The following is a 27,779-nucleotide window of genomic DNA, read 5'->3' as shown; positions in this document are numbered from 1 at the left end:
ATGGCATACTTTTAAAGAATAGCCTTTTCCGCTAGTCTCGAGATGAAAAAGATAATGAATATTTTCTTTTTATAACTGATTTGATTTGTTATCTCTTTAGTCCTACTTATGGAGAGTTTCTGCCCCTTCCATTCTCAGATCACTGGCCAATTCTGATATGAGACAAAATTGCTATTAATATTACCTTAAGCAGGTACTCAGGGAAGGAAAAAAAATGGGAAGGAGAGAAAACACCACACCCTCTTAACACTTCTGATCCATGGGCTCACCCTTGCTGTTGTAAGTTTTTGGGTTTCTTTTTGTTGTTGTTGTTGTTATTGTTGTTGAGATGGAGTTTCACTCTTGCTGCCCAGGCTGAAGTGCAATGGCTCAATCTCGGCATCGCAACCTCCGCCTCCCAGGTTCAATCGATTCTCCTGCCTCAGCCTCCCAAATTACAGGCGTGTGCCACCATGCCCAGCTAATTTTTTTGTACTTTTAGTAGAGACGGGGTTTCTCCATGTTGGTCAGGCTGGTCTCAAACTCCCAACCTCAGGTGATCCGCCTGCCTCAGCCTCCCAAAGTGCTGGGATTACAGGTGTGAGCCACCGCGCCCAGTGGTAAGAATCAGTGATTATCAGCTCTGGCTCAGTAAGGCCGTAAAGAATTAATTAGTACATTTTGATTAAAATATTTTCCTAACAAAATATAATATCTAATGAAAACTAAGCTGTGGTGAGACAGGCGCACTCATGCATAGCTGATCCCAATTGGAACAAATCTTTTGAAAAGCAATTTGGCAGTAAGTATCAAGCCTCTAAATGTTTGTACTCTTTGACCTGGGAATTCTTTTTCTGGAAACCTATCTTATTTCGGGGAGGGTGGGAGTCTAATTAGGTAAACAGATACATGCACAAAGAAACTTATTATGGTGTTATTTTACAACAGTTAAAAAAAATATGAGAGACAAACTGATCACATGAGCAGTTCTGTAAACTATGGTCTATCCACCAGATGGGCAGACCTGTTTACAGGGAGTCAAAACCTGCATATAAACACGTATATACAATCTTATCAAAATTACATATCTTTAAATACAGAAGGAAATATGAAATCTGCACAATTCAAAAGGTCTGGAAGTAATATACCAGTCTTGGTAGTGACAGGTTTTGGTACAGAGATTTAGAGTGACTTTTCTTGCCTTTTTATTTATGTTATTTTTAGGTTCATTGTAAGAACTATAGTATACACAACTTTTTTAATCAGCAAAAAATAAACACACTTTATAAGAAAGTAAACAAACGTAGAGATGCCATAAGGCATCTTTTGGTTTGGGAGATGGCTGAGACGGGATAACTCACATCAAAGCTACAATAAATTATCTTAATTCCAAAAAAAGGATGGGACTGCCTGGTAAGGCATCTACATATCATACCCTTCTTAAGTTCACTGGTTTCTGCCCAGGATTTCCATTAGGCCTGAAGAATAGGGGTTGAGTTCATTTTCCCAGAGGCCCTCAAATCCTGGCATTGGTGCATTCACTGCTATGCATTTATTCTCATTCTTAGTAGCATGGTGACCGTGAATGTGAATGAAAATGGAAAGTATTCAGCATTTTATTAAGCACTTACTATGCACAGGCACTGTTTTTGTGCTTTTTATACCTGTAGTTCACCTTTCTCAGGCTTGCAAAAGCTCTTACTAAAAAGAACTATTGTCTCCTTCCTCCTCGCTCCCCCACACCTGGCCTGTTCTACTCACTGCTTTCTTCTATTCACAGAGAGTGCCTTTTAGGAATATAATTGATTTGATTAAAAGAAAAAAAATGGGCCAACTAGGCTGCCATTTGTTAACAACAAAGCCTCCCAGCTCCCTGAACAGTTGACTAAAGCAGCATCTTCAAATGGTCAGGACAGGGAAGATTCTAGAAGTAGGGCACCAGAAAAATCCCACAGGCCCTGTGATGTGGCTTACTTGCTTTACAGGCGTCAGGCATATTTGCTGACGTCAGCAGTCCATCAATGTTTAAAATAATAACAGTGAAAAGTAAAACAGCCCCTTTCTGCCAGGCAGTCCTGTTCTGCCAACTTCTGCGTTCTTTTTGAGTTAATAAACATCCAAGAATCACCTCCCTTACCACCCTGAGGGGGGAAAAAAGCACAAAGCACAATAATTTAAAAACCACTAGGTCAGCCCATTGTCAGCATAAACCATTCAGACAAGTAGCATTTTGTCACACTCTAATGAGGATTTTACCTCTGCCTCAGAATGAAAGCTATCATTAGGCTTGGTGTTTAAGGGATCAAACGATTGTCTGGGGATGGTGGGTTTCTTTCGGTCTCTTCCTCATTTTAATTACGTTCAAGACCAAATACATAGAAGTTTTCTGCATCAGATGAAACAAAAAAACCATAATTATGCCAGCTAATGTCTTTTGAAAACATCAATTAAGAAAATGGCCTTTTGATTCCCATTTTTATTTGAAAATCTGCAAACAGGCACACGTGTTGAAATAAATACCAGGGCAGTGGTGGTGGCAGTGCAGGGGAGGGGCTGGGGGATGTTGTCTCTAAAAAGGAGACAGCACAAACAGTGGTTTGAGGAGGTCAGAAGGGCAGGCTTCCATTGGCAACAAGCAGATAGAGAATCTCTCAAGAGAAGAAACTTCTGTATAAAGCAAGACCTCTTAAGTTATCTTCACATGTAGTGTTGAAACTGGAGCCAGCCCCTCAACAGTAGGTTGATAAGAGGCTTCTGCACCATGCTGGTACCACACACATGCCCCATTGTTAATACCTCCTCAGGACAGATTAGATCCCACATTCTTCAGAAGTACTGAGCTGAAGAGGGAAATCGGCCAGCAGGCTCCTTCCACGGGACCAACAACGAGCTACAACTGATAAATTTTCATTGAAATAACTGGAACAATTACACAAAGTCTCCACCAGCTTTGTCGCCAGCTGCTGAGATGGTGTTGCACTTGCTTCTCCTGGCATGTGCACAGGCGTGAGCCAGACAAGAATAATTCAAGTCCTTAGCTCACTTTTATATCTTTTTTTCCATGGCTACGTGCTATCATTAATCAAATTTGTTCACCCAAGGTATACTATGAGATTGTTTTATTTTTTTCTTTTTGGGCCTTATCTAGGAAACTCTGATATTTACACTATCTCAATTTGAGTTTGAACAAGTAACTAATTAATCTCTGACAAAAGACACTGAAGTTAGATTTGAGTTTGGGTAAAATCTGTTGAGGTCATGGTTGGTTTTAATCACATAGCTCAATTTAAAAGCTGAACACTAACGCATATTTGCTTTCAAAGAGTACTTGTTAAACAGCAAGTTTCGTTGTGTGTAACTCGAATTCTGTGACTTCCTTTTATTTTTTTCTGAAATAACAGTGATTGAGTCAATGAAGTGGCAATCTAAATTAAAGAACAACACACCTGCCTTTGCAGAGACAGATCCCAAAGGGCCTAGATTAAATTTTAACCAGGATTATGTTTGCCAGAATTTTATATCTCAGAATGATTATGTTTGGTTTTTGTAATAATAAAAAGTTATTTGGGGAAAAGAATTCCCTTTTAACGCATGCTGTGTTTACCAGGAGGAAATACAGGGTTAGCCTTCCATACAGTTTAGCCTTTGAAAGAAAATAAAAGACAAATGACGTAGCGGATGGGTAATTCCCAAATCTGCAGAAATGTAAACAGCCAGGATTTTGGTGCCTATGGGTTTTATCAAAGATGTAAGAAAGGCTGAGACCGATACCAGTGCGTCCTCTTTGGCTAGTTTTAACACGTTTACAGTCACAATTAACATTCAAGGAATTTCCTTTTCATCCAAGTGTTTCTTTTAAAAGCACTTCATACCACAAACTAAAGTTCTAGCTGCCATCAGTCTTTCCCATACAGAAGAGTAGTGAAATCTCCATAATACTTCCTTACTTTGCAAATGGGCTGGGACCACGTCAGTTTCCTTGAGGTGTTTGTTTTCCAATATAAGGGGTTCTCACTTCCTTCCTCCTTCCCTCTTTTCAAAGAGCTTGTTTTGGGGACCCTGCTTCTTCGTCCCTCACCCTCCTCCGCACTCACCCCGGAGCCAGAGGAGCGCCAGACTGGGCAGGAGTCCTAAGCCCTCCCCAGGCCCAGCCGGGTAGGAGTGCTACTGCCCAGCCGGAGCTCCAGGCTCACAACAGCCTGGTTTCAAGTCCCTAAGGCCGCCAGCCCATTGCATTCTGCAAGAAAAACAGAAACGTTCATCCCTGTTTCCCTCCCTAACAGCCCTACACAAGCGATTCGCACATGGGCACAGAGTCCGAGTCTTGGCTATGCATAGAGCTCAGCCCCGTATCCGAATCCTCGTCGTTGCCAGGACCGCTCTTGGCCAACCCACGGGCCTGGTCCACCCACATGTCGGCGCAGGCCTGAGGCCCAGGTTCCCGCGAGGGACCACTGGAGCCAGGAGCCCCATCCGGTGCCACCGTCAGCTCCAAAGTGTGCAAAGTTTGCAGAAGGCCCTGTAGCTCGCGCTCCTTGCTGTCCCATTGCTGCTGGCTGTAATCCAAGTCCGACTTGACGGCCTCCAGGTCCGTGTTGAGCCGGAGCCCAATGTAAAGGCTGGTGCTGAGCTGCGTCCTGACCCGTTCCTGCTCCAGCAGCAGCTCGCCATCGGGGCCACCGTCGGGCTCCGGGGACTCCTCCCGCGCAGCCAGCTCCTCCTGGCGCCGCCGCATCCACCTCTGGTTGAGTTCCTCCTGAATCTCGGCTGAAAGGCGCTCCAGCAGCTCCTCCTGCTGAACCCGTTCCTCCTGAAGCCGCAGCAAGTCGTCGCAGCGCCGGGCCAGCTCCTCCAGCGCCGTCACCTGCGCCTCGCCGTCTACTGGGGGCGCCGCCGCCGCCGCCGCCACCTCCTCTGGTTCCTCTCCCGGGCTGGACCCGTCGAGCTCGATCCCTGCCCCCACCAAGTAAGTGTCCTGCACGTAATTGACTCCGTGGCGCCGCATGCGGTCCAGGTGTACCTTGGCCTCATAGCGGTCGATCTCGCGGTCCAGCTCGTGGAGCCGCTGCACCTGCTGGCGGATAGTGTGGTCCTGGGAGAGCACCAGATGCACCAGCGTCTCCATGCGCTCCACCGACGCGCTCTCGTGGGCCCGCGGCGACGAAGAGCAGGACGAGGCAGTGGACGACGAAGTGGACGAACAGGACGACGGTGGCTGCTGCTGGCGCCGCCGGTTGAGCTTGGCCAGCTTGCGGAAAGCCTTGCGCACCACTCGCCGCTGTTTCTCCTGGGTCATGGCCAGGCTGGGCCAAGCCGGGGCCCCGCGGGCGGGACACGGGCGCTCTCGGCTGAGCACTACACGCGCCTCAGCACTGCGGGGACCCGCATTAGGCAGCGACGCCTCACTGCGCACTAGCACGAAGCGCACATTCTCCTGCTCTTCGCCCCAGGCGGCCCAGAGGCGCAAGATGCGAGTCTTGTTGGGGAGGATGCGTTCAAAGCCGCGCCACTTCTCCACGATGCAATAGCACTGTGGGGGCCCGCACAGCATGCCCTGCGGCAGCGCCTCGTCGTCGTCCTCGTCGTCTTCGTCCGGGGGCTCAGGCAGCTCCCCCAGGCCAGGCGGGTCTCCAGCCGAACCCCGCCGCCGGCTCCGCCGCTGTCTCCGTCGCCGCCGGCAGCCGTCCTCCAAAAGCACTCGCACAACGTCCGAGCAAGTGGTGCGGCGGGAGAGGCCGGACACCAGCTTCTCTTCCTGGCAGATCCACACCGATATCTTCTTCTCCGAAGTATCCATGGCGTAACCAGGGCGCAGGTAGCAGGTCCGGTCGGGCCCCGCTGGGGCGGCAAGGACAGCAAGGGCAGCCCAGTAGCTCTGGGATGGGAGAGGACCGCGTGCCCCCCTACGGCGGCTGCACTAGCCCTGTTCCCCCGCTGCGCACCGAAGGCAAGCTAGAGAGCGACTGCGGCTGTGGCCGTGGTTGCAGCTAGGCTCGGCCCGGACGACGGGCGCTCCAGGGACTATGTGCCCGGGACCGGCTCCCGCCGCTCTGGCGCTGCCCAAGGTGCCCGGGACCTCCGAGTTTTGCTCCTCCCCACATGGCTCCACCCCTTCCCGCCCCCAGTGCCCAGAGCTGTGGCTGGGAGTGCAGGAGGCGCAGGGCCCAGGCCCGCCCCTCGCAGCCTGGCCAAGGCGGGTGCGCCAGGTCAGCCCCTCGCTCGCGCTGCAGGCATCCTGAGTCTTGGCCCTTTTCGCCAAATCGCTGCTCTGCCGCGCGCCTACGCAAGGGAAGACTCAAGGGCCCCTCCGCTAAAGGGAGTGGAACCCGCGCCTCGACAAGGATCAGCTGTGAGTCTCCCTTGTCCTGCTGGCTTCTCTCCTTGAGTCTTTACCTAGCTGGACGTATCTTGACTTTCCCATTTTTCCTGGCACCTCCAGAGGCAGTTCCTGTTCCCTCAAGACAGCGGCGTCCGGGGAGTGCACTTTGCACAGACAGGGAAACCGAGGCACTCAGCAGTCTCTAATGGAGACGCTCTAATCGCTTTGCACGACCAGCTAGCAGCTATAAGTGCTGTCTCTAACGCGGAAGGCCTCCCAGTCTTCCTCGACCGGACGCAGTATTTGTATATCTAAAGAGAACAAGTTTTGGCGATGTGCTCCGGGAACAAGTGTAGGCATGGAATGGTCTGTGCTGGAAGGGGACAGAAGTTCAGAGGCGGCTGCCGGTTCCCTGTAGTGTCAGGTAAGTGGGTCTCCACTTCACTTTCACCCACTGCCTTCTGGGGAGAGGGGCTCCTCATTCTAGTGGGAGTGCAGGGCCCAGAACTAAGTCACAAGCTGTTTTTATGCTTTCTACATCCATAAGGGGAAACCGCGAAAGTTTCTGGCATTTTCTAATATACAGACGTGGTCCAGAAGAGATAACAGCCAAACTTTACAGCACAAGAAACCCAAGGCCACAATGCAAATGAACTTGTTTCATCCTTAGCTGCTGACGAGGATGGTCCATTGGGTGCAAGGCTTGCCCTGAGCTTGTCCTTGTGAGCACAGCTCTAATAATAAACTCACTCCCTTTCTTCATGACCTTAGGTGGCTCCCTATTGCCTCTTGGCTAAAGCGCTTTTGATCATTCAGTGATTCACTCAGCAAATATTTATTGAGTACCTACTGTGCTCCAGGTCCTATGCTAGGGATTTGACAATGAACAAATCACCAGTTCTGGCTTGCAAAGAGTTCACAGTCTAGTGGGAGAGCACAGCTAAGTAAATATTCCCAACACAATGCTCTGTGTTCTCTGATAAGGGAGAGCTTGAGGTTCTAGGGGAACCTGGAGTGGCATCCAGCCCATCTGGGAGGGGCAAGGAAGGCTTTCCCCCAGAGGAGGTGTCTTAGGCAAGACCCAAAGGACCATTATAGTCTGCCAAAAGGAAAGCAGATGGAGGGGAGGGACAGGCAGTATTCCAGAAGGAACTGTAGTGCCAAGTCAGGAATCAAGAGCATGTTCGTTGTTGGGGCTGTCAGGCATTTGAGAGGAACGTCTAAAATTAAGGTTGGATGATTGAACAGGAATGGGATCAGGAAGGGCCTTTAATTTCATGCTGATGGATTTGGATTTATCTTAAAGACAATGAGAACCCATGGAGTGGAAATCTGGAGCCAGAACAGCCAAGTGAAAAATCTCAGCAACATTCACTGGCTCTATAACCTTAGGAAAAGTATTAATCTCTCTGAGCTTCAGTTTCCTTATCTGTGAAATGGTGATAATAATATGAAATGAAATGGTGAAAATTAAATGGTGATAATAAAAATACCTCCCTAATAGAACTCATGTAAGGATTGAATGCCTAGGCCTGGTAAACCCACAGTAGTTTTATTGGAGGGTTGGAAAGCTGGGAAGTATATTAGTTTTCTATTGCTGTGTAACAAATTATTACAAACTTAAAGCAACACCCATCTATTACTTCACTGTTCTGTAGATCACAAGTCCAACTGGGCATGGCTGCTGCATACTTTGCTCAGGATGTCCCAGGCAAAAGGCAAGGCATAGGCTTGTTCGAGTTCTTGTCTGAAGGCTCTGGGGGAATATCCACTTCCAAACCCACTCAGGTTGTTTGCCTGATCCAGTACCTCTCAGTTGTAGGTCTGAGGTCCCCATTCTCTTGTTGGCTGTCCTCCAAGGTCACTCTCAGCCCCTACAGGACTCTCTCAGATCTCTCTCAGATCCTTTCCGTGGAATATCCCCATTCCCAGCAACTTTAAAGTCAGCAACCACAGGTTAAATCCATCCAGTCCTCCTTTGCTTCTAATCAATTGGCCATCCTCTTCTGCTACTAGCTAGAGAAAACTCTGCTTTTAAAGTGCTTGATTAGCCAAACACACCTGGATAGTTTCTCTATCTAAAGATTGACTGATTAGAAACCTTAACTATACCTGAAAATCCCCATTTGCTGTGTACTGTAAAATAATAACCAAAATATCCTCCAGGGAGATGGAGATTATGGGGGCTGTCTTAGAATTCTGCCTACCATCGGACGTAACATGAACAGATTTTGATTTTTAAAGATCCCTCTGTTTGCATTGAGGACAATGGGTGGGGGTGGACGATGAGAGGCAAAATAGCCTTTTGGAAGATTGTCACATTCATTCAAGGAAGAGAGGATTAGCTATACTGAGAATAGTGGCAGTGAGAAGACTGGGCACAGTTGAGAGCTATCAAGGAGATGGGAGAGGCAGGACTTGGTGATAGATTGAAGAGGGATTTCCTTTTCCCTAGAATGATGTCAAAGGTCTCTTGCAGTCTGGACCAGCCCACTTCAGCTTCTCACTCACATGTGGGCTATCCCTTCTTCCTTTCCTCTCACACATGACTGCTAGAGCTTTGTAATCAGCTGCCATCCCTGCTGGATTCTAAGCTCTGCAAGGGTAGAGATCCTAGCTGTTTTGCTCGCTTTTGAATCCTCTACATTTAGTGTAATCCCTGACACATTCTAGGTTTACTTAGTATCTGTTGAAGAAATTAATGAATCAATGAAGGAATCCTACATTTTAGCAAGCCAATACCTCATCCATCCAGAACAACTCCTGCATCTTGATGTATCCACACTTTTGTACATGCTCTTCCCACTAATTAAGATTCCTCTTAAACAACTGGAGAACTCCTACTCAGTCTTCAGAAGCTCAGGTAAAGGTCACTTGCTCTGAGAGTCCCTTCTTTCCTCCTCCAGAAAGAACTGGTTCTCTGCTCTTCTGTGTCTATTAATGCAGAGATTACATTGTGCCATGACGCATTTTTATGCCAGTTTATTCCCACAAGAATAGAGCTTTTCAAAAGAAAAGATTGTCTCTGTCTTATTTACAGTTTAGCCCTCAGTGCCTAGAGTGCCTGGCACAGGGCAGGTTCTCCATCTTCCCCTGTGTTTTAAGAAGCACTAAGATGAATAATGTCTAAGATATTGTGCTACCCTCAAGATAACTTCTTTCTGGAAGCAGACAAATACATGGAATCCCTGTTGTAGTAATGATACATATGAAATTCCTGCTGGACTAATTAAAGGATAGAATGATTGTATGGGTGCTAGGAAGGAAGCAGGAGGCAGGCTTCAATAAATGGGGAGGAGGAGTTGAGGGCATTTTTGGTGGAAGAAAGTACATGAGTTAAAATGAGTATGTATGCAGTCATGTACCGGTGTTTCAGAGTGTGGGTTTTGTAGCCACCCTGCCTCATTTCAGATACCAGCTATAAGCTTTCCAATCCTCAAGAAAAAAGTATTATAATGGAACCTTCCTTATAGAGTTGTGATTACACGAAATGAAATAATGCCCAATATGTAAAAGATCTAGCACAATGTCTGGCACATAAAACATGCTCAATAAAACATAGCTAGCACTGTCAAGAAATTGTATTAAGTACCTACTGCATGCTATGTCCTGGGCTGTGTGTTGAGGATGCATGAATGTACTGGACAGACATGGTCCCTGACCTTAGAGATGTCACAGCCAGGATTAGTGTGGTTTAGCAATGGATTTCTTACATTAGGCTAGGATGTAGTAACAAACATGGCCAAACGTGTATAATGGCTCAAACATAACAAAGGTTTATTTTTCACTCAGATAGTAGTCAAAAGAAGATGTTGTGTTGGAAGGTGTCCTTATTTCAGACAATGATACAGAAACCCCGGTCCCTTCCATCTTGTGACTCCAAAATTCTCTAGAGTTCACTGTCATGTACATAGAGGCAGAGGAAGAGGAGAGAGTATGGAGGGGCACGCCCTCTTCTTCAAGGCCTTGGCTGGAAATTGAGCTCATATCCCATTGGCTAGAAGCCAGTCACAGCCACTGGTAATGGCAAGGAGGCTAAGAACTGCAATGAGTGTCTCAAAGAGGAAATGGGTTTTCATGAACAGCTAGCTGCCTGCCATACAAATATTTATTTGAAAAGCGAGACAAGAGGCATAGAAAGAAGTTCTAAAACTTCTTTTTAGGAATTGCAAACTCATGGCCCACCAGCCAAGTCTTGCTGACTTAGACAGAATATACTCTTCAGTTTAGCCACAAAACCAACACTCCATTTCTCACATGACCCAATTCACATACATTTGTGACTCACCTGAGCCCTGGAGTCATTTGAGCTGTGACTCTTGCTTCCATGCATCCTCCCAGGGTTATCTCATTCACTCCCAGGGATTTGATACAATTCATATACCATGGCTCCCACATCTATGTGTCCCTTCCAGAATTTTTCAAATATGCATATCCAGGCTTGCTGGGTAGCTCCACTTGGGTTTCCGCCAAACATCCAAACCTTTGTCAAATAGATAAGGCTGAACCCATCATTTTTCCCCAAGCCTCTTCTGCTTCTTATAATGCCTATTTCAGAAAATGGTCCCGTCATTCACCAAGCAAGACCTGAAACTTGAACATCACCATCTACCTTCTTTCGCCACAAGACGTTGAAGTTTTGTGAGGGCTGGGGGTTTTGTATGTTCTTTTTCCTACTTAATTTCCAGTACCTGAGACATCAACTCTCACACAGTAGACCATAGGTATTTGTAGAGTAAATGAATGAATGAATGCATACATTGCCTTAGCTTAGGCCCTCATTTTTTAAACCTGGATCTTGTATTTTCCTTCAAACTAGTTTCCTTGCCTCAAATCCTGCCTCTCTCCCATACTGTCTACTATATATGTTTAATGACTCCATTATCTTCAGAATCCAGTTCCAGTTCTCAGCAGGACCTATATGTCCCTATAGAATCTGAGGTCTGCTTGACTCTCAGCCTGTATACTCCAGCCACATCCTCAATTACACAGTTCCCTCTGATCTGTGACTAATTCCTGCCCACCTTCCAAGTTTCAGCTTAACTTCACCTAAAAGTCTTCTCTGGCAACAACATCCTCTCCAGGAAAGAATCCAAACAAAACTGCTTTAGAAAGATTAGTCTACATCAGTAGATGGAATCAATTGAAGCAATAATACACTTGTGTTAGGAGAACAAAGGATGGGGGAGGGTGAAGGATGTACTTAAAAATTCAGACTGTGGTTGCTTAATCACTTTAATATAAACAGAGAAGATGCCGTTTAGCACATCGTAGATCTTTTGCAGTCTTAATCCTCAGGGCTGCCCTGTCCAATACAGTAGCCACTAGACATATGGGGCTGTTGAACACTTGACATGTGGCTCTCTGAATTGATATAGGCTATGAGCACAAATACACACCAAATGTCAAAGACTTCATATTAAAAAAGGAATGTACAATGTGTTATTAATAATATGTAATCTTGATTACATGTTGAAGTGACGCTATTTTGGATATATTGGGTTAAATCAGTAAAATTGTTTTACCTATTTCTGTTTACTTATTTTTAATGTGGCTAGTGGAAGTCTTAAGATACTTAAGCAGCTTGAGTTATGTTTCCATCGGTGCTGCCTGTGGGAAGGTCCAGTAATGTAAAGCAGATCATTTGAACCTTCTCAGGTGTGGACTTACCCTAAATATCCTAAGATAGTAAATCCATCTGAGTTTTGGCCATCTCCGAATAAAGCCATTCCATACCTTTTCTGGATTTGTGATTTAAATGTTGATGTTTGATGATGGCCCGCAAAAGCTTCTTGCTACAGCCTAAGCCATTCCCCTTAGGCTGCCTGAGAAGCATATTCCTGAGGACCACCCTGCAGCTGAATCCAATTGAAAGTCAAAGTATAAGTGGTTGCTTCCCAGACAGAATGTCAGTATCCTTGCTCATGCAGCAGCCCTGAGCCTGATAGAGGGTACATAGATTCAAGCTGTGCTCTGGGCCAGAAAAATACATGGGCTTCAAAGTAGGTAAAAATAGGCTTATGACCTAGGGATAGAAGAGGCATTCATAGACAGAATGTAATTAAAATTCACAAAAGAAAAGCTCAATAGTATATGACCATATCAAAAATAGAATCTTCTATTTGAAAACACACACACACACACACACACACACACAGAGAGAGAGAGAGAGAGAGAGAAAGAGAGAGAGAGAGAGAGAGAGAGAGGGAGAGAAATACGCTATAATGTTAAAAAGTCAAGTAACCCAGGAGAAAATAGATCCTAAAAGATTAGGATTCAGGATGCATAAAGAACCCCAAAAATTTGATAAGAAAAATGCTATGCAACACTATGGAAAATAGGTTAAAAGTAGATTAAAGTATTTTACAAAAGAAGAAACATAGACAACAAACATATGAAATAATGTCCAACATCATCAGTAATCAGGAAACTGTAAATTTAAGTGAAAGATGATACTCTTTTTTTGCCAGCAGAGTGGCAACATTTTTTAAATTGATAATGTATCAATATTGCCAAGTAAACAGGAAATATCCTCTCAGACACCACTGGTATAAATAAATGTATCTATTTTGAAGACAATTCTACTAAAAAATAAAACTGGGCATACCCTGCATACGGTGAAGAAATTAGAATTCATAATATCTACTTTAGAAAGACACATGTGTGCACAAAGAGGTATGTATGGGGTATTCATTATATTTGTTTTAGCTAACAATGGGAACCATCAAAATGTCCACCAATAGGGGAATGGCTGAATAGGCTGGGGATACCTAAAGCTTGGAAGCTTCAGCAGTAGTTAAATCAAGTGAACTAGATTGACATGAACAGGTAATAACAAATCCTCCAGAGGTATTGTTCAGTGCAAAAGGCAAATTGCAAGTGATATGTATGATGTGGTTCCATTTTTACATTAAATGCACATACCCAGAGCACAGGTACATATGCATAAAATCACTCCATAGGTTTTTCAGGGCTACAGATATCTGTAAATGTATGCATAGCACAAGGTCTTTAAAAATATTCAGCAAACCTAAAGCAGTGAATTCTCCTAGAAGAATGTGAACTTTTACAGAAGGAGAGACAAAGAAAAATTTAACTCCATCTTGTAATGAGTTTACAAGAGGAATTGATTCACAGCTTACTTCATTATGCAATTACAATGTATAACTCTTTCAAAGTGAAAGGGCTTGGGTTGAGATCCCTAAATCTTGGTTCTCCTTTAGACCAGCAGCCCCCAGCCTTTTTGACATGAGGGACTGGTTTCATGGAAGACAATTTTCTCATGAACTGGGGGCGGGGGGTGGTTCTGGAGGCTTCAAGTATATTATATTTGTTGTGTACTTCATTTCTATTATTACATTATAACATATAATACAATTATACAACTCACCATGATGTGGACTCAGCGGGAACCCTGAGCTTGTTCTCCTGCAACCAGACAGTTCCACCTGGAGTTGAGGGGAGACAGTGACAGATCATCAGATATTAGATTCTCATAAGGAGCATGCAACCTAGATCCCTGGTATGTGCAGTTCATGATACGGTTCACACTCCTCTGAGAATCTAATGCCATCACTGATCTGACAGGAGGTAGAGCTCAGCTTCAGTCACTCACCTGCTGCCCACCTCCTGCTATATGGACCGGTTCCTAACAGCCCATGGACCTGTATCTGTCTGCAGCCTGGGGATTTCAGACCCCTGCTCTAGACCTTTTATTTACCCTCCTGTTTCTCTTTTCTGTGGACCAAGCCCCCAGGATAACCTTTGTGAATCTCTGTTCCCTGTACCCTGGTGGAAAATAAGTAACCCACTACTGTATCCCAAGGGGTTGTGAAGAGTAAATGTCCAAGTGGCTGAGAAGGAGTCTAGTGGGGCATCTGGTTCAAAGTATGTGCTTCACACTGAATCCTCTCTTTCTCTTCCAGATGAGATTTTTAGAAGACAGCAGTTTTCACAGTGGTGGCAGAGCCTTCTGCTAAATCCTCACATTGGATCTCAAAGGTGGCATGTCATTCAACCAATTTTTTTAAATCATTTATCTTCTAACACCTATGAGAGGTAAGACATAGCTCCCTTGAGCAAACTGAGGCCAAGGAAAGGAAGTGGCCAGTTTCCCAGCTCACAAAGCTCTGTGGGAGCTGGTGTTTTGTTTGGAACTTCTGCCTGTCCAATCTGTCAGTCACGGTTCATGGCCACTGTGGAACACCCAACACAGGAACTTCCGCCCTTAATTATATTGAGCCATGAAAAAGTGTGACTGAAACTTACTGTCTGAATCAGATCCTTGTAATGATTAACCCCAGAAAATGATCTGCAAAATGTGTTTACAGAAACATGCAGCTGCTCTCAAACATACTGGTGGAAATTTGGGAACTGCTGCTCTTGTCCAAGGGCACTAACCCATCCCTGATGAGACTGAGCTTCAGGCTTGGGCAGAGATGCCAGGCTGTCATACTCAGAGATATGGCTTCTCAAAGTGAGGTCAAGAGGCCACCCATCCAGAATTGCCTATGGTGCTTGTTAAAATGCAGATTCCTAGGTCTCATGCTAGAACTAGTAAATCAGAATCTCTGGGAGCGGTCCAGTAATCTGCATTTAAAGCAGGGAGTCTTGTGCACACTAAAGGTTGGCCCTAACTGTACTAGAAGGGAAGAACCAGAGACAAGAATGCTCTTTGGCCATCTTGGCTCCACAGATGGCAATGATACATATACCACATGCGTACACAAGAGGATGATGGCAACGTATGACAGGTGAGAAAGAGATGCCCCTGGGAAGAAGGAGAAAGAAAGAGACAGGGCAGAGTAGGGAAAGAGCTACTCATTCATCATCTTCTTTAGAATCTTCTATCTTTGGTGGAATCATAGGTTACAAGATGATAACATAGAAATGTTTAGGTAAGAGAGTCTAAAGTAGCAGGGACTTCGGGCTTCTGAAAGACATTCTGCAAGATATTTAACATCCTTAGTCTTTTTTAAATTTTTTTTATTTTTGAGACTGAGTCCCACTGTGTCACCCAGGCTGGAGTACAGTGGCAGATCTCAGCTCACTGCAATCTCTGCCTCCTGGGTTCAAGTGATTCTCACTGCCTCAGCCTCCCACGTAGCTGAGATTGCAGGCACACACAACCACACCCAACTAATTTGTTGTTGTTGTTGTTGTTGTTGTTGTTTTTAGTAGAGGCAGGGTTTCATCATCCTGACCAGCCTGGTCTCAAACTCCTGACCCCCCTGCCTTGGCCTCCCAAAGTGCTGGGATTATAGGGGTGAGCCATGACTTTGTTCCAGCAAAACCAACCTAGTCCTTGATTCACAAATCATCCTGGGAGGGTACAGCACTTACAGCCTGAAAGAAGTCTGTGGAGCAAAAAGCATTGCATATTCAATGGTCTATGACATCACTGTTGAAGACTATGTCAAAAGGGGTTTTGTTCGATTAATTTTCATTATCTGTTGTTACCCAACGAATGAAAGGTGATGCTATTAATGAGTGTGTGTGAACGAGACAGTGTCTTGGTTACCACATCCGAAACATTCCCAGCTTTTTCAGGGACAAATAGCCCTGACCCAGAGTGCGTCCTTTCTTCATTGCAGAGAGATACAAACTCTTTCTCTCCAAGTACTCCAATACCAATTATTGTGTGTCACAACTCAGAATACAATATGAGGCTTGTGCTTGAGTTACTGCTGTTTTATGTGCAAAAAATAAATGCTGGCTTTATTTTTTTCAGCAAAGTTGATAGAGTTGTAAGACATTTAATACCACATTTATTGGTTTGAAAGCACAATTGTTTTAGTAGCTGGTGCAAATTTCAAGGAACACATAACTCCCTTTAAGAAATATTGTTTCTAAGAAATTACATTTGACTGCATTTGGAACCTTTAATGCAAATAACTCTCAAATAATGAAAGCATATTCACAAGGAGAGGCTTTTATTTTCTCCACTGAGGAAGAAATGGAGATGTGTTTCGTATTGTCGTTATGTCTATCTGGACAGAAAAGGAAGTCTGTGGGCTAGACAAGCAAAAATAGGTTACATCTGGGTAGCCCAGCAGTCTCTCCCTGACCGCTGAAGAAGCTCCTCTTTGTTTCATTCCTGAAGCATGGCGTTGTTTTCCTGGACCTGTGCATCGAGTTAAACCTGAGCTAGACTATGGATCCCTTACACTTGATTTTATGATTGTAAGACTTACACAAATGCAAGCCTAGAACACAATCAAACCCTTATTCGCTTACATCTCCATGAAGAGGAAAGAAGCCACTTGATCTCATAAAAAGTTTTGCCTGGTTGCTTTCTCTTTTATACCTATTGTTAAGCTATAAAGCGAAACCACCAAATTATCAGTCTGCAAGTATCTGCTACTTCAGGACATATATTTAAGAATTTTACAAAACAAAACTGTGCCATAAAAAACGTTTCATCCATATGATCTTGCATTTTCACTGCTAAGTATGTATATACCCAGAAGAATTGAAAGCAAGATCTCCAAGATATTTGTATATCTGTGTTCATAGCAGATTATCCACAATAGCTAAAGGTGGAAGCAACCCAAGTGTCCGTCAGTGTATGAATGGATAAATACAGTGTGGGATGTACAAACAATGAATTGTCATTCAGCCTTAGAAAGGAAGGAGATTCTGGGCCGGGCGCAGTGGCTCAAGCCAATCATCCCAGCACTTTGGGAGGCTGAGACAGGTGGATCACCTGAAGTCAGGAGTTTGAGACCAGCCTGACTAACATAGTGAAACACCATCTCTACTAAAAATACACACACAAAAAAATAGCCTGGTGTGGTGGTGGGCACCTCGAATCCCAGCTACTTGGGAGGCTGAAGCAGGAAAATTGCATGAACCTGGGAGGTGGAGGTTGCAGTGAGCCGAGATTGCTCCATTACACTCCAGCCTGGGTTACAAAGCGAGACTCTGTCTCAAAAAAAGAAAAAAGAAGGAGGTTCTGACACATGCTATAACATGGATAAACCTTGAGGACATTATGCTAAATGAAATAAACCATTCAGAAAATAGACAAATACTATATGACTCTACTTATATGAGATATCTAGATCAAATTCAAGAGACAGGAAGTAGAATGATGGCAATAAGGGGCTGGAGGGAAGGAGGAATATTCCTGTTTATTGGTATAGAGTGTAAGTTTTGCAAAGTGAAAAGAGTTCTAGAGATGAACTGTGGTACTGGTTGCACAACAATGTAAATGTACTTAATGCCATTGAAAATGTCACTTAAAAATAGTTAAGATGGTAAGTTTTATGTTGCGTGTACTTTACCATAATTTAAAATACTAATTTTTTAAGTATTTCAGATTTTATGCCAAAGCTCTTATTAAGGGAACTTTCAATATTTTCAGAAAAGTTTAAAATGCTTTCCACCTAACTTTCAAAGTAAATACGATATTTAATTAATTCTCCAGGACTTTGGAAACCAAACTTCTGATCACTGTTTATTTGAAAAAAAAAAAAAAAAAAAAAAAAGCCTTCCTTTTTCCCCTCTCCTTTCACATAATCTCTCCCTAGTGTTGGTCAGCTTTGTTAGCTACTTGTGCTGGTCTGGGGCTTTGTTGCTCTGGTCTTTATCAGAAACTTAGGTAAATATTTACAACCTTGACAAATGATGTTGGATACTGATAAGTCTTTGCATTAAGAAGGGTATTTTTAATAGAATTAATGTTCTACTTTGTTCATAAAGCTGTACACAGGATAAATAGCACAAGCCTGCAGAAGTGCCTGGAGACAGTAGACATGAACACACATTGTCCTAGTAGATATTTGCTTATCAAGCAATAGCAAACAATAAAGCTGGAGGGATCCAAAGAGATCCTAATCCCTGTCCCCTAAAGCACTAGGTTTCTAAGCAGGTCATTTAAAAGTGACATAAAACAGGGCTATAAACCCCAATTTCTGTATCTGCTAGTAAAACATTTGTATGTATTTATATATTGGGACTCTGTTCATCCCCCAAAAAAGGTAAGCCCTTGCAAATGGATTGCTTTTGACTTCAAACTATACTGCAGGGCTACAGCAACCAGAACAGCATGGTACCAATATAAAAACAGACACATAGACCAATGAAACAGAACAGAGAGCTCAGAAAAAAGACTTCACACCTACAACTATTTGATCTTCAACAAATCCGATGAAAACAAGCAATGGGAAAAGGTTCCCTATTCAACAAATGGTTCTGAGATGACTGGCTAGCCATATGCAAAAGACTGAAACCGGACCTCTTCCTTAACCATAGACAAAAATTAACTCAAGGTGGATTAAAGACTTAAATGTAAAATCCCAAACTGTAAAAACCTGGAAGACAATCTAGGCAATACCATTCAGGACATAGACACAGACAAAGGTTTCATGACAAAAATGCCAAAGGCAATTTCAACAAAACTAAAAATTGATAAATGGAACCTAATTAAACTAAAGAGCTTCTGCACAGCAAAGAAAACTATCAACAGAGTAAACAGACAACCTATAGAATAGGAGAATTTTTTTTGCAAACTCTTCATCGACAAAGGTCTAATATCTAGCATCTGTAAAAAACTTAAATTTGCAAGAAAAATCAAATCACCCCATTAAAAAGTGGGCAAAGGACGTGAACACTTTTCAAAAGAAGACATACATGTGGCCAACAATCATATGAAAAAAGCTCAATGTCACTGATTGTTAGAGAAATGCAAATCAAACCACAATGAGATGCCATCTCACACCAGTCAGAATGGCTATTATGAAAAAGTTCAAAAATGACAGATGCTGGCAAGGTTGTGGAGAAAAAGGAACACTTATACACTGTTGGTAGGAGTGTAAATTAGTGCAACCATTGTGAAAGACAGTGTGGCAATTCCTTAGAGATGTAAAGACAGAAATGCCATTCAACCCAACAATCCCATGACTGAGTAATATACCCAAAGGAATAAAAATTATTCTGTTTTAAAGATGCATGTGTGTATGTTCATTGCAGCACTTTTCACAATAGCAAAGACATGGAATTAACCTAAATGCCCATCAATGGTAGACTGGATTTTTTTTTTTTTTGATGTATATATGGAGTACTATGCAGCCATAAAAAAAGAACAAGATTATGTACTTTGCAGGGACATGGATGGAGCTAGAGACCATATCCTTAGCAAGCCAATGCAGGAACAGAAAACCAAATGCTGCATGTTCTCACTTATAAGTGGGAGTCAAATGATGAGAACACATAGAGGGAAACAACACACACCGAGGCCTATCAGAGTGTAGAAGGTGGGAGGAGGGAGAGGATCAGGAAAAATAACTAATTGGTACTGGGTGATGGTCTGTACAACAAACTCCCATGACACGAGTTTACCTATGTAACAAACCTGCACATGTACCCCTGAACCTAAAAATTTTAAAAAAGAAATAAAATGGGTTGCTTGACTCTGCACCTTTCCTTCTCTCCTTCTCACTTCCAAACCCTCCTAATTGCATATGGGAATCCATACAGTTATGGAGAATCCACCTTCAGCGATGAGAATGGACCTGGCACCACATAACCTAAGCTGGATCAATCATCACGTTCCATCCCCTGACCCCGTGATTGGTTCAGGGATGGACATGTGACCTAAGAGGGTGTGGTTATAGTAAATCTCAGGACTTCTGCTGATAATATGGGCACAAATATTTCTTTAAAAAGATGAATGAGGGCATGTAGCCTCAGGGAACAGCTGGAAGCCATTCTGCAACCACGAAGCTCTGCCGAAGTTTCTCTGAGATGAAGAAACACTGAGACAGCAGAGCCAAGAAATGGTGAGGGGAATGTTGGTTCCTGGTCAAGTTGTTTGAGCTAGCTCTGAAGGTTTTCAAATCTCTGTGGGCTTTTTGATTGCATGAGCTAGTAATTTCCCTTTGTTACTTAAGCTAGTATGAACCAACTTTTCTGTTACTTAGAACCAAAAGCATTTTGCCACATCATTGATCCAGGTCAAACGCCCCCTTCTTTTACAGAAGAAAAGACTAAGCCTGTGGATGCTACATGGCTAGTCAGGAGGAATTGCTTTCCTAGTTCCAGGCCTTTCTCCTTCTACCATTCTAACCATTTGTGATGGGTTTGGCAACAGTGAGTAAAATATGTGTTCTTCTTATTTCTAACCACAGATTGGATACGTTCAGAAATACTAAAACTGATTTTCCTCAAGTGTATCTTTGAGCAATTAATGTCATTGCTTTATAGCCACTCTGTACTATGGGCCCTCATGATTCATTAAAAAAACAAAGGATCAAATAGTTAGAGAAGGTGTGAGGACCTTGTTTAAGAATTTTACTTAATTTACAGCTAGTTTACCAGCAACTTAGGCTCAACCATGTATGCTGCTTTGATATTTTCTTCGAAACTTGTCATGCACTTTAATTTCTTGGTAACCATCCCTCATTACCATATCCTATCTTTCAAAACCGTAGCCTCACCGCCCTGTATTCTTACCTTTGGTGCCTCCCTCTACAGCTAGAATTTCCAGATTCTGTGGGCTCTTCCTCTGTAAACTCTGAAAATCCTTCCATTTTTACCTGCACATACTATCACTCCAACAGATCTAATCTATCCCAGACCCTAAAATTACCTAACAAAATGCTCATCACATCTCCAAGAAAATATCCCACAGTGGGAGAAAAGAGAAAGGACCCTATGTTTATTGTGCTAGGAAAGATACTAGATAATTTACAGACATTAACTCATTTAATTTGCACGACCTCGCCATGGTAAGTAGGTAGTAGTATCTCAAAATAAGAAAACTGAGGTTGGTGAGCTGTAGGGTTGAATTCCAAACCTAGGTGTGTACAGTTCTAAAGATACTTTCTTCCACTGCTTCTGTTGGGCCATAGGTTTGGCCCCTTTTGTACTGTCTCCAAAGGATAGTGACCACTTGGATGTAGTGTTGACAAGACTGAAGCCTCATCCAGGTAGACAGGGAAAGGCAAAAGAGATGTCTGCCAAGCTTGCCAATGGGGAAAGTGGCAATCCCCACACACCACTTATTTCACATTTCTTCAGGCCTGTGCCTCTAGTATTTCTAGAGGTTTCCCAAAAGAAGTACAGGTACACCAGAGAGTCTGGCTACAAAGTTTGTACACTAGAATCTGTTGAGCAGATTCTTTGCTTAAAGTTGAGTTTGTATTTGTAGTTTACATCTGAAGATATGGGAAGTCAGGGAGTTAACCACTGTCTATTGGGAGGTGATTCACAAATCAGAGCAGGTGAAAATGTCAGGCTCTAAAATGACCAGCACACTTCTGTATGGAATGTACTGGGGCAGCATACCTGCATTCTTTTTCAGAGCAATGTTGACATACTTAAATTTGTGAATAAGGCCATCTGGAATGTCTTGTTTAGGAAGAACCAGTTCAGATGCTGGTACCTAGGCTGACTCACAGGGGCTTTCTGTCAAAGCATGCAGTGTGGTATATAAACAAGCAGTGAGAAATCATTGGTGTTCTCTTTCTGAAGAGAGAGACACTGGGAAAGGAGAGAGGGTTAGCAAGTTAGTGGACATGGAAAGCTGCCGCTTTGCAGATGTGTTCATCAGGCATAATCCTTAGCTGGATGTTAGCACTGGAAGTTGCATGGTGACTTATCTGATGGTTGCAAAGATATTGGTCCTCATGTGGGATCATTCAAGATATTCAGAAGGAAAGAGGCTGAATCTGGTTACAAAAGGTATTCTTCAATAATGAATGAATGAATAAATGAACAATACAATGGAAATTGGGGCAAATTAAGGATTCAGTAGATGTGAGCTATATTTGTCTCTTGAGCTGTGTTTGTCTCATGTCCTCATCGGATAACGTCTACCATATTCAGTTGTCTGGGGAGGCCTCTTTTAGTGTAGAAAGCAAGGAGGCAGATTTGAGTTGCATTTAGAGATGGGGTATTTCGGGCTGGGGGAAGCCAGCATAGGAATGATGAGCTTCACCAGGAGACAAAGGGCCTCTGTCTAAGGGATGGACACTAAAGGTGGACTTGGGAGGCTGAGCAGCTAAAACTTCCATTGGAGCAGACTGTGTGTTTATCTGAGCTTAAGATAAGGAGGCCATTCCCAAGAATGAATAACAGTGGATTTGTAGACTTTGAAATGAACAAATTAAGACACCAGATCTCTGTGAAGAACTTAGTGTGATCTCTAGATTCTGAAGCTCCAGTTCTCAGCCCTGGCTGCATCCTAGAATCACCTGGGAGCTTTTCAGTTCTACCAATGCCAGGGTTTCTCCCCCAGAGATTTGAATTCAAGCAGTTCAAAGTGAGGCCATGGAATCAAGATTTGGAAAAAGACCTCCAGGTGGCTATGAGAATGCCACTGCAGTTGAGACTCTCCACTCTAGACATAACTCAAAGCAGGCAAATTTTCAGGATTCCATGGCTAGACTATGATATTTCCAAGAACCTTAAGAGAGATCTTTTAGGATTATTGTTTGATACTGTGTGCATCCTTGGCGTCTCACTAACCCCTGTTCTTAAGGCCTGGAAGATTCCCAGGTGACTTTCTTCCATGACAGTGTCCCTAGAAGGGTCACTGGGAAACACAGTTATAGAGAGTTTGAATTATAATCCCAAAAGACAAAATCATGAATGCCATCATCCCCAAGATTGAAATCCTGAAAGATCAAAATTTCTAAAGACTAAATCCCTAACATCTAAAATCCTGAAAATCACAATTATAGGATAGTTGCATCATGTTAGGTGGAACTATCACCCTGTTATGGTCTTTATTTGGAAATTAAGTATGGTTTAAGGAGATGGACGTAGGTGCCAAGTTGACAGGGATTGATTTGTTGACTTAATTTGAGGTATCAACTTGACTGATTAAGGCAAGCCTGGAACCCTCGTAAAGCATTATTTTGGGTGTGTCTGCGAGGGTGTTTCTAGAGGACTGAGTGGACCCAGTGAGGAAGATCTGCCCTTAATATTGGTGGATACCATTCAATTGGCCAAGGATCTGGAGACAACAAATATAGAAGGCCAATTGGTCTCCCTCTGAGAGATGGCACAGATTTTTCTTCTGCTGCCTGGGACATTAGAACTCCAGGCTGACCAGCCTCCAGGCTCACCAGCCTCCAGTACTTAATGCCAGCGGCCACCTGGGACCTGAGGCTTTTGGTGTCAGACAGAAAGTAACACTATTGGCTGCCCTGATTCTCAATATAAAAACGTTGAAACTTCCTCAGTAAATGAAGAGATTTCCTTTTTGTATATCTGCATTTGTGAAAGACAAAATTTCTTGAGATCTTGCCTCTTTGGGCAACTGCAGATGCAGTGATGACCTATAGAAGTTTTTGATTAATCTTGTCAAAAGACAGATTGTCCATCACAGTATTTCAGATGACTGCAGTTATAAAGCTGGGTGTACACAACTACCAATCATAGTGATACACGTATATACACTTTGTTTTTGACCTATTGTTTTATTAAAATAGTTCATCTGGTCATAACTGTTATGCCCATGTGACTATTGTTACAGTAGCTGAGTGCTTATGCTTGCAAAGATATGCATGTTATTATTGCCTATTTTATTGTGTATATTGGCCTCTGAAGTGCTCTGCCATGTTTTTATGTGTTTCTCAAATAAATCCCCTTTCAAAAATTAAATAAGGCTGGGCGCAGTGGCTTACCCCTGTAATGCCAGCACTTTGGGAGGCTGAGGCAGGTGGATCACTTGAGGTTGGGAGTTTGAGACCAGCCTGACCAACATGGACCAACATCTCTACTAAAAATACAAAAAATTAGCTGGGCATGGTGGTGCATGCCTGTAATCCCAGCTACTTGGGAGATTGAGGCAGGAGAATCACCTGAACCCGGGAGGTGGAGTTTGCAGTGAACCGAGATCATGCCATTGCGCTCCAGCCTGGCAGACAAGAGCAAAACTCCATCTCAAACAAAGCAAAACAAAACAAAACAAAAAATGTAAATAAATGTTTTATAGATAATTTCTTATTATTTTTTCCAGAATTATGTTTTTGGGATTTTGATCTTTCAGGATTTCAATATTTGTAATTGTGTCTTTCAGGATTATGATCAACCCCCTACATAGAACCATACTGGGGCAACTATGACCAAGAATAAAATCTCAGAAGCTGGGTGGTCTGACATTACAGGCAAAGGAAAAACACATCAGAGGGCCCTGCTCAGTGGAAAGAACACTAGGCTGGAAGTCCTGACTTCCACTCATGACTACAGCTGCCCCACTGTGATCCTGGGCAAATGACCTCGCCAGTGTGGGTCTAAATACTGTCATCTGTTCACTTCTGTGACTGTGAACCTAAACTCTCTTTCTTTCTTTTTTTCTTCCCTCCCTCCCTCCCTTCCTCTGTCCCTCCCTCCTTCCTTCCTTCCTTCCTTCCTTTTTTTCTTGTTTTTGAGATAGAGTCTCATTCTGTCACCCAGGCTGGACTGCAGTGGTGTGATCTTGGCTCATTGCAACCTCTACCTCCCAGGTTCAAGCGATTCTCCTTCCTCAGCCTCCTGAGTACCTGGGACTACAGGTGCACATCACCACACCCAGCTAATTTTTGTGTTTTTATTAGAGATGGGGTTTCACTATGTTGGCCAGGCTAGTCTTTTTTTTTTTTTTTTTTTTTTTTGAGACAGAGTTTCGCTCTTGTTACCAAGGCTGGAGTGCAATGGCGAGATCTTGGCTCACTGCAACCTCCACCTCCTGGGTTCAGGCAATTCTCCTGCCTCAACCTCCTGAGTAGCTGGGATTACAGGCACACGCCACCATGCCCAGCTAATTTTTTGTATTTTTAGTAGAGACAGGGTTTCACCTTGTTGACCAGGATGGTCTTGATCTCTTGACCTCGTGATCCACCTGCCTTGGCCTCCCAAAGTGCTGGGATTACAGGCTTGAGCCACCGCGTCCGGCCTGGCCAGGCTAGTCTTGAACTCCTGACCTCATGATACGCCCACCTCGGCCCCACATAGTGCTGAGACTACAGGCCTGAGCTACTGTGCCTAGCCACCTAGCTCTATTTCTAAAAGCCCTGCCAGTTGGAGATTTCTCTAGGCTGCTAGAGTTTCTAGCTTTGGGGGACAAGGAGGGAAGGGAGGGGAAGCCGTGTTATAAGAAGAAAGTAAAAAAATAGACAAAAATTATTTGAGCTTTTAAGAGACATTGACAAGGTACTATACTGAGGATATTAAAAACACTAAAATTTTCTGGGTCTGGATAGAGAACCTACTAAAACTGAAGAAGAAAGATGAGACTGAATGAACACTTCTTGGGTTGGAAAGAACCCAACATTATCATTATATACTCCTCATAATAATAATGATAACGGACATTTGTATAGCACTTGGCAGTTTACAATTACTTTCACATAATAATCTTCACTACTATATAGTACATTACAGTAACAAATACTTTTTAGGGCCTTTCCATGTGCCACTGTAAAAGTTGGTATTAGTGGAAGATGTAAATGGACTTATCTACATGATTGTTAAGGAACTAAGAGGGGTAGAGGTTCAACACCAGCAGTTGGACAGCAAATGTCTTAGACCAGACACATCTTCACCCACACCCTTGTGTTCAACCTGGTGGTCTCTTGGTTGGTGTCAGGTCCAGAAGTGGGGCCATGGGGTCCACTTTCCTTCCTGGGCAATGTGCTTTTCTTTCATCACCACGGAGACCTTACCTTTGTTTTGTTTCTTCCTGTCCTTTCTTTGCATTAACATGTAGTCGTTTTGTCCTTTCTCTTCCTGACTGTTACTTTCCTCACCTGGATAGAGAAGAACCAGCTCTTGCCTAGCTTACTAGTCTGTATCAGGCTCAAATGAGGTCATGTATGTGAAAAGGTTTTGAGATATTAAAAAGCACAGTCCAGAAAGACCCCAAAGCATGTAAACTATTATGATTTGGGGGCTTATCAGGACCAGGAATTTGATCTCATTGCCTCCAGGTTGTATCAGTGCCATGCAGACCTCATGACCCTCTAGGATCGCTCCTCCCTGCCACACAGCCCTCTATGGGCACATTGATCCAAGGATTTCCAGAATGTGTCAAGGCCAAGCCAACCTTATGCCCACCCCTGGACTATCTCTGATATGGTTTGGCTCTGTGTCCCTATCCAAATCTCATCTCAAATTTCAATCCCCACATGTTAGGGAGGGACCAGGTGGGAGGTGACTGGATCATGGTGTATTTTGCCCCATGCAGTTCTCATGATCATGAGTGAGTTCTCATGAGATGTGATGGCTTAAAAGTGTGGCACTTCCTCCCTCACTGTCTCTCTCCTGATGCATTGTGAAGAAGCTGCTTGCTTCCCCTTCACCTTCTGTAATGATTGTAAGTTTCCTGAGGCCTCCCCAGCCATGTGGAACTGTGAGTCAATTAAACCTCCTTTCTTCATAAACTACCTTATCTCAGGCAGTTCTTAATAGCAGTGTGCAATGAACTAATACAATCTCCCTCATTTCCCACAGTCCTCTTTAGTTTCATTGCTCTGCCCTTGTCTCACCTGAGCTGGGTATTTCCTCGGAGAATATTAAATATTTTTGCTGTCAATCTAGAATTATAATTAGAAAGATAAATTGAAAGACTAAAGAAACATCATGTATTATAAAGCCCAATATTAAATGAATGTTTTGAGTGTTTGGTAAAGTTTATATCTTGTCCGGCTTCTTTGTCCCTTTCTCAAAACAATGATTTTTCTCTTTTGAACATTTTATTCTCTTAAATTTTCATTTATATCCCAAAATGTGTCTTTTATTCTTAGTCTGAGAGTCCTGACATCATCTTAACTATGGAGTTTGTGGTTATTTATAGCCAGGGGTTAATGATCAACAACAATAATAAAATGTTAGAACTACCTGGAAAATGAAACAGATTATTAAATTCTGTTATGTTACTAGCATGTTCATAAATTAATCTACCATCAATTTTAGCCATACATTGAAAATTGGTAACCTTGTGATATTCATGAAACTAAGATTTCCAGAAAAAAAGATAATGTTTAATAAATCAAGCATTGTTTTTGTTTTGTTTTGTTTTGTTTTAATTTTTTCTTTTAGGTCAGATGCAATGGCTCACAGCCATAATCCCAGCACTTTTGGGAGGCCAAGGAGGGAGGATTGCTTGAGGTAAGGAGTTCAAGACCAGCCTAGGCAATACAATAAAACCTTGTCTTTATAAAAAAAATTTTTTTAATTATCTAGGTGTGGTGGTGAGCACCTGTGGTCCCAGCTGCATGGGAGGCTGAGCCAGGAGGTTCTCTTGACCCCAGAAGGTTGAAGCTGTAGTAAACTATGTTCACACCACTGCACTCTAGCCTGGATAACAGAATAACATCATCTCAAAAAAAATTTTAATGAGAATTATTGGAATAAATCTGTTAGTTATGATATAGAGAGAGAAAAAATGGGAGAGAAGGGGGAGAGAATTGATTATTGGAGTCTGTTTTATAATTTTATTGATTGATTGACAGAGTCTCACTCTGTCGCCCAGGCTGGAGTGCAGTGGTGTGAT

The 27,779-nt window shown here is 43.2% G+C and overlaps 1 protein-coding gene and 1 long non-coding RNA gene across 3 annotated transcripts; one reads left to right on the top strand and one right to left on the bottom strand.

Moving 5' to 3' along the window:
* Window positions 1-897: 897 nt before the first annotated feature.
* Window positions 898-6,046, bottom strand: RASSF10 (Ras association domain family member 10). Its single transcript, XM_003919846.4, has one exon. The coding sequence runs from the start codon at window positions 5,774-5,776 to the stop codon at window positions 4,265-4,267; it is 1,512 nt and encodes a 503-aa protein (XP_003919895.1). The 5' UTR covers window positions 5,777-6,046; the 3' UTR covers window positions 898-4,264.
* Window positions 6,047-6,148: 102 nt separating this feature from the next.
* Window positions 6,149-27,684, top strand: LOC141584862 (uncharacterized). Of its 2 annotated transcripts, none has more exons than XR_012518100.1 (4): window positions 6,149-6,328; window positions 6,419-6,722; window positions 14,224-20,389; window positions 27,326-27,684. It is a non-coding gene; the product is annotated as an uncharacterized LOC141584862 (long non-coding RNA). The 2 variants fall into 2 exon arrangements; XR_012518099.1 differs by having other exon boundaries at window positions 6,149-6,722; window positions 14,224-14,356; window positions 20,278-20,389.
* The last annotated feature ends 95 nt before the right edge of the window (window positions 27,685-27,779 follow it).

Source organism: Saimiri boliviensis, chromosome 6 (genome assembly GCF_048565385.1).
Source record: "Saimiri boliviensis isolate mSaiBol1 chromosome 6, mSaiBol1.pri, whole genome shotgun sequence".
In the NCBI taxonomy this organism is placed as follows: Eukaryota; Metazoa; Chordata; class Mammalia; order Primates; family Cebidae; genus Saimiri; species Saimiri boliviensis.
Note: the sequence above shows the minus strand (reverse complement) of the source record. Positions and strands in the feature narration are given on the sequence as shown.

Coding starts and splice junctions, on each gene's coding strand:
- RASSF10 (XM_003919846.4), bottom strand. CDS start 5,776: ATGGATACTTCGGAGAAGAAGATATCGGTGTGGATCTGCCAGGAAGAG.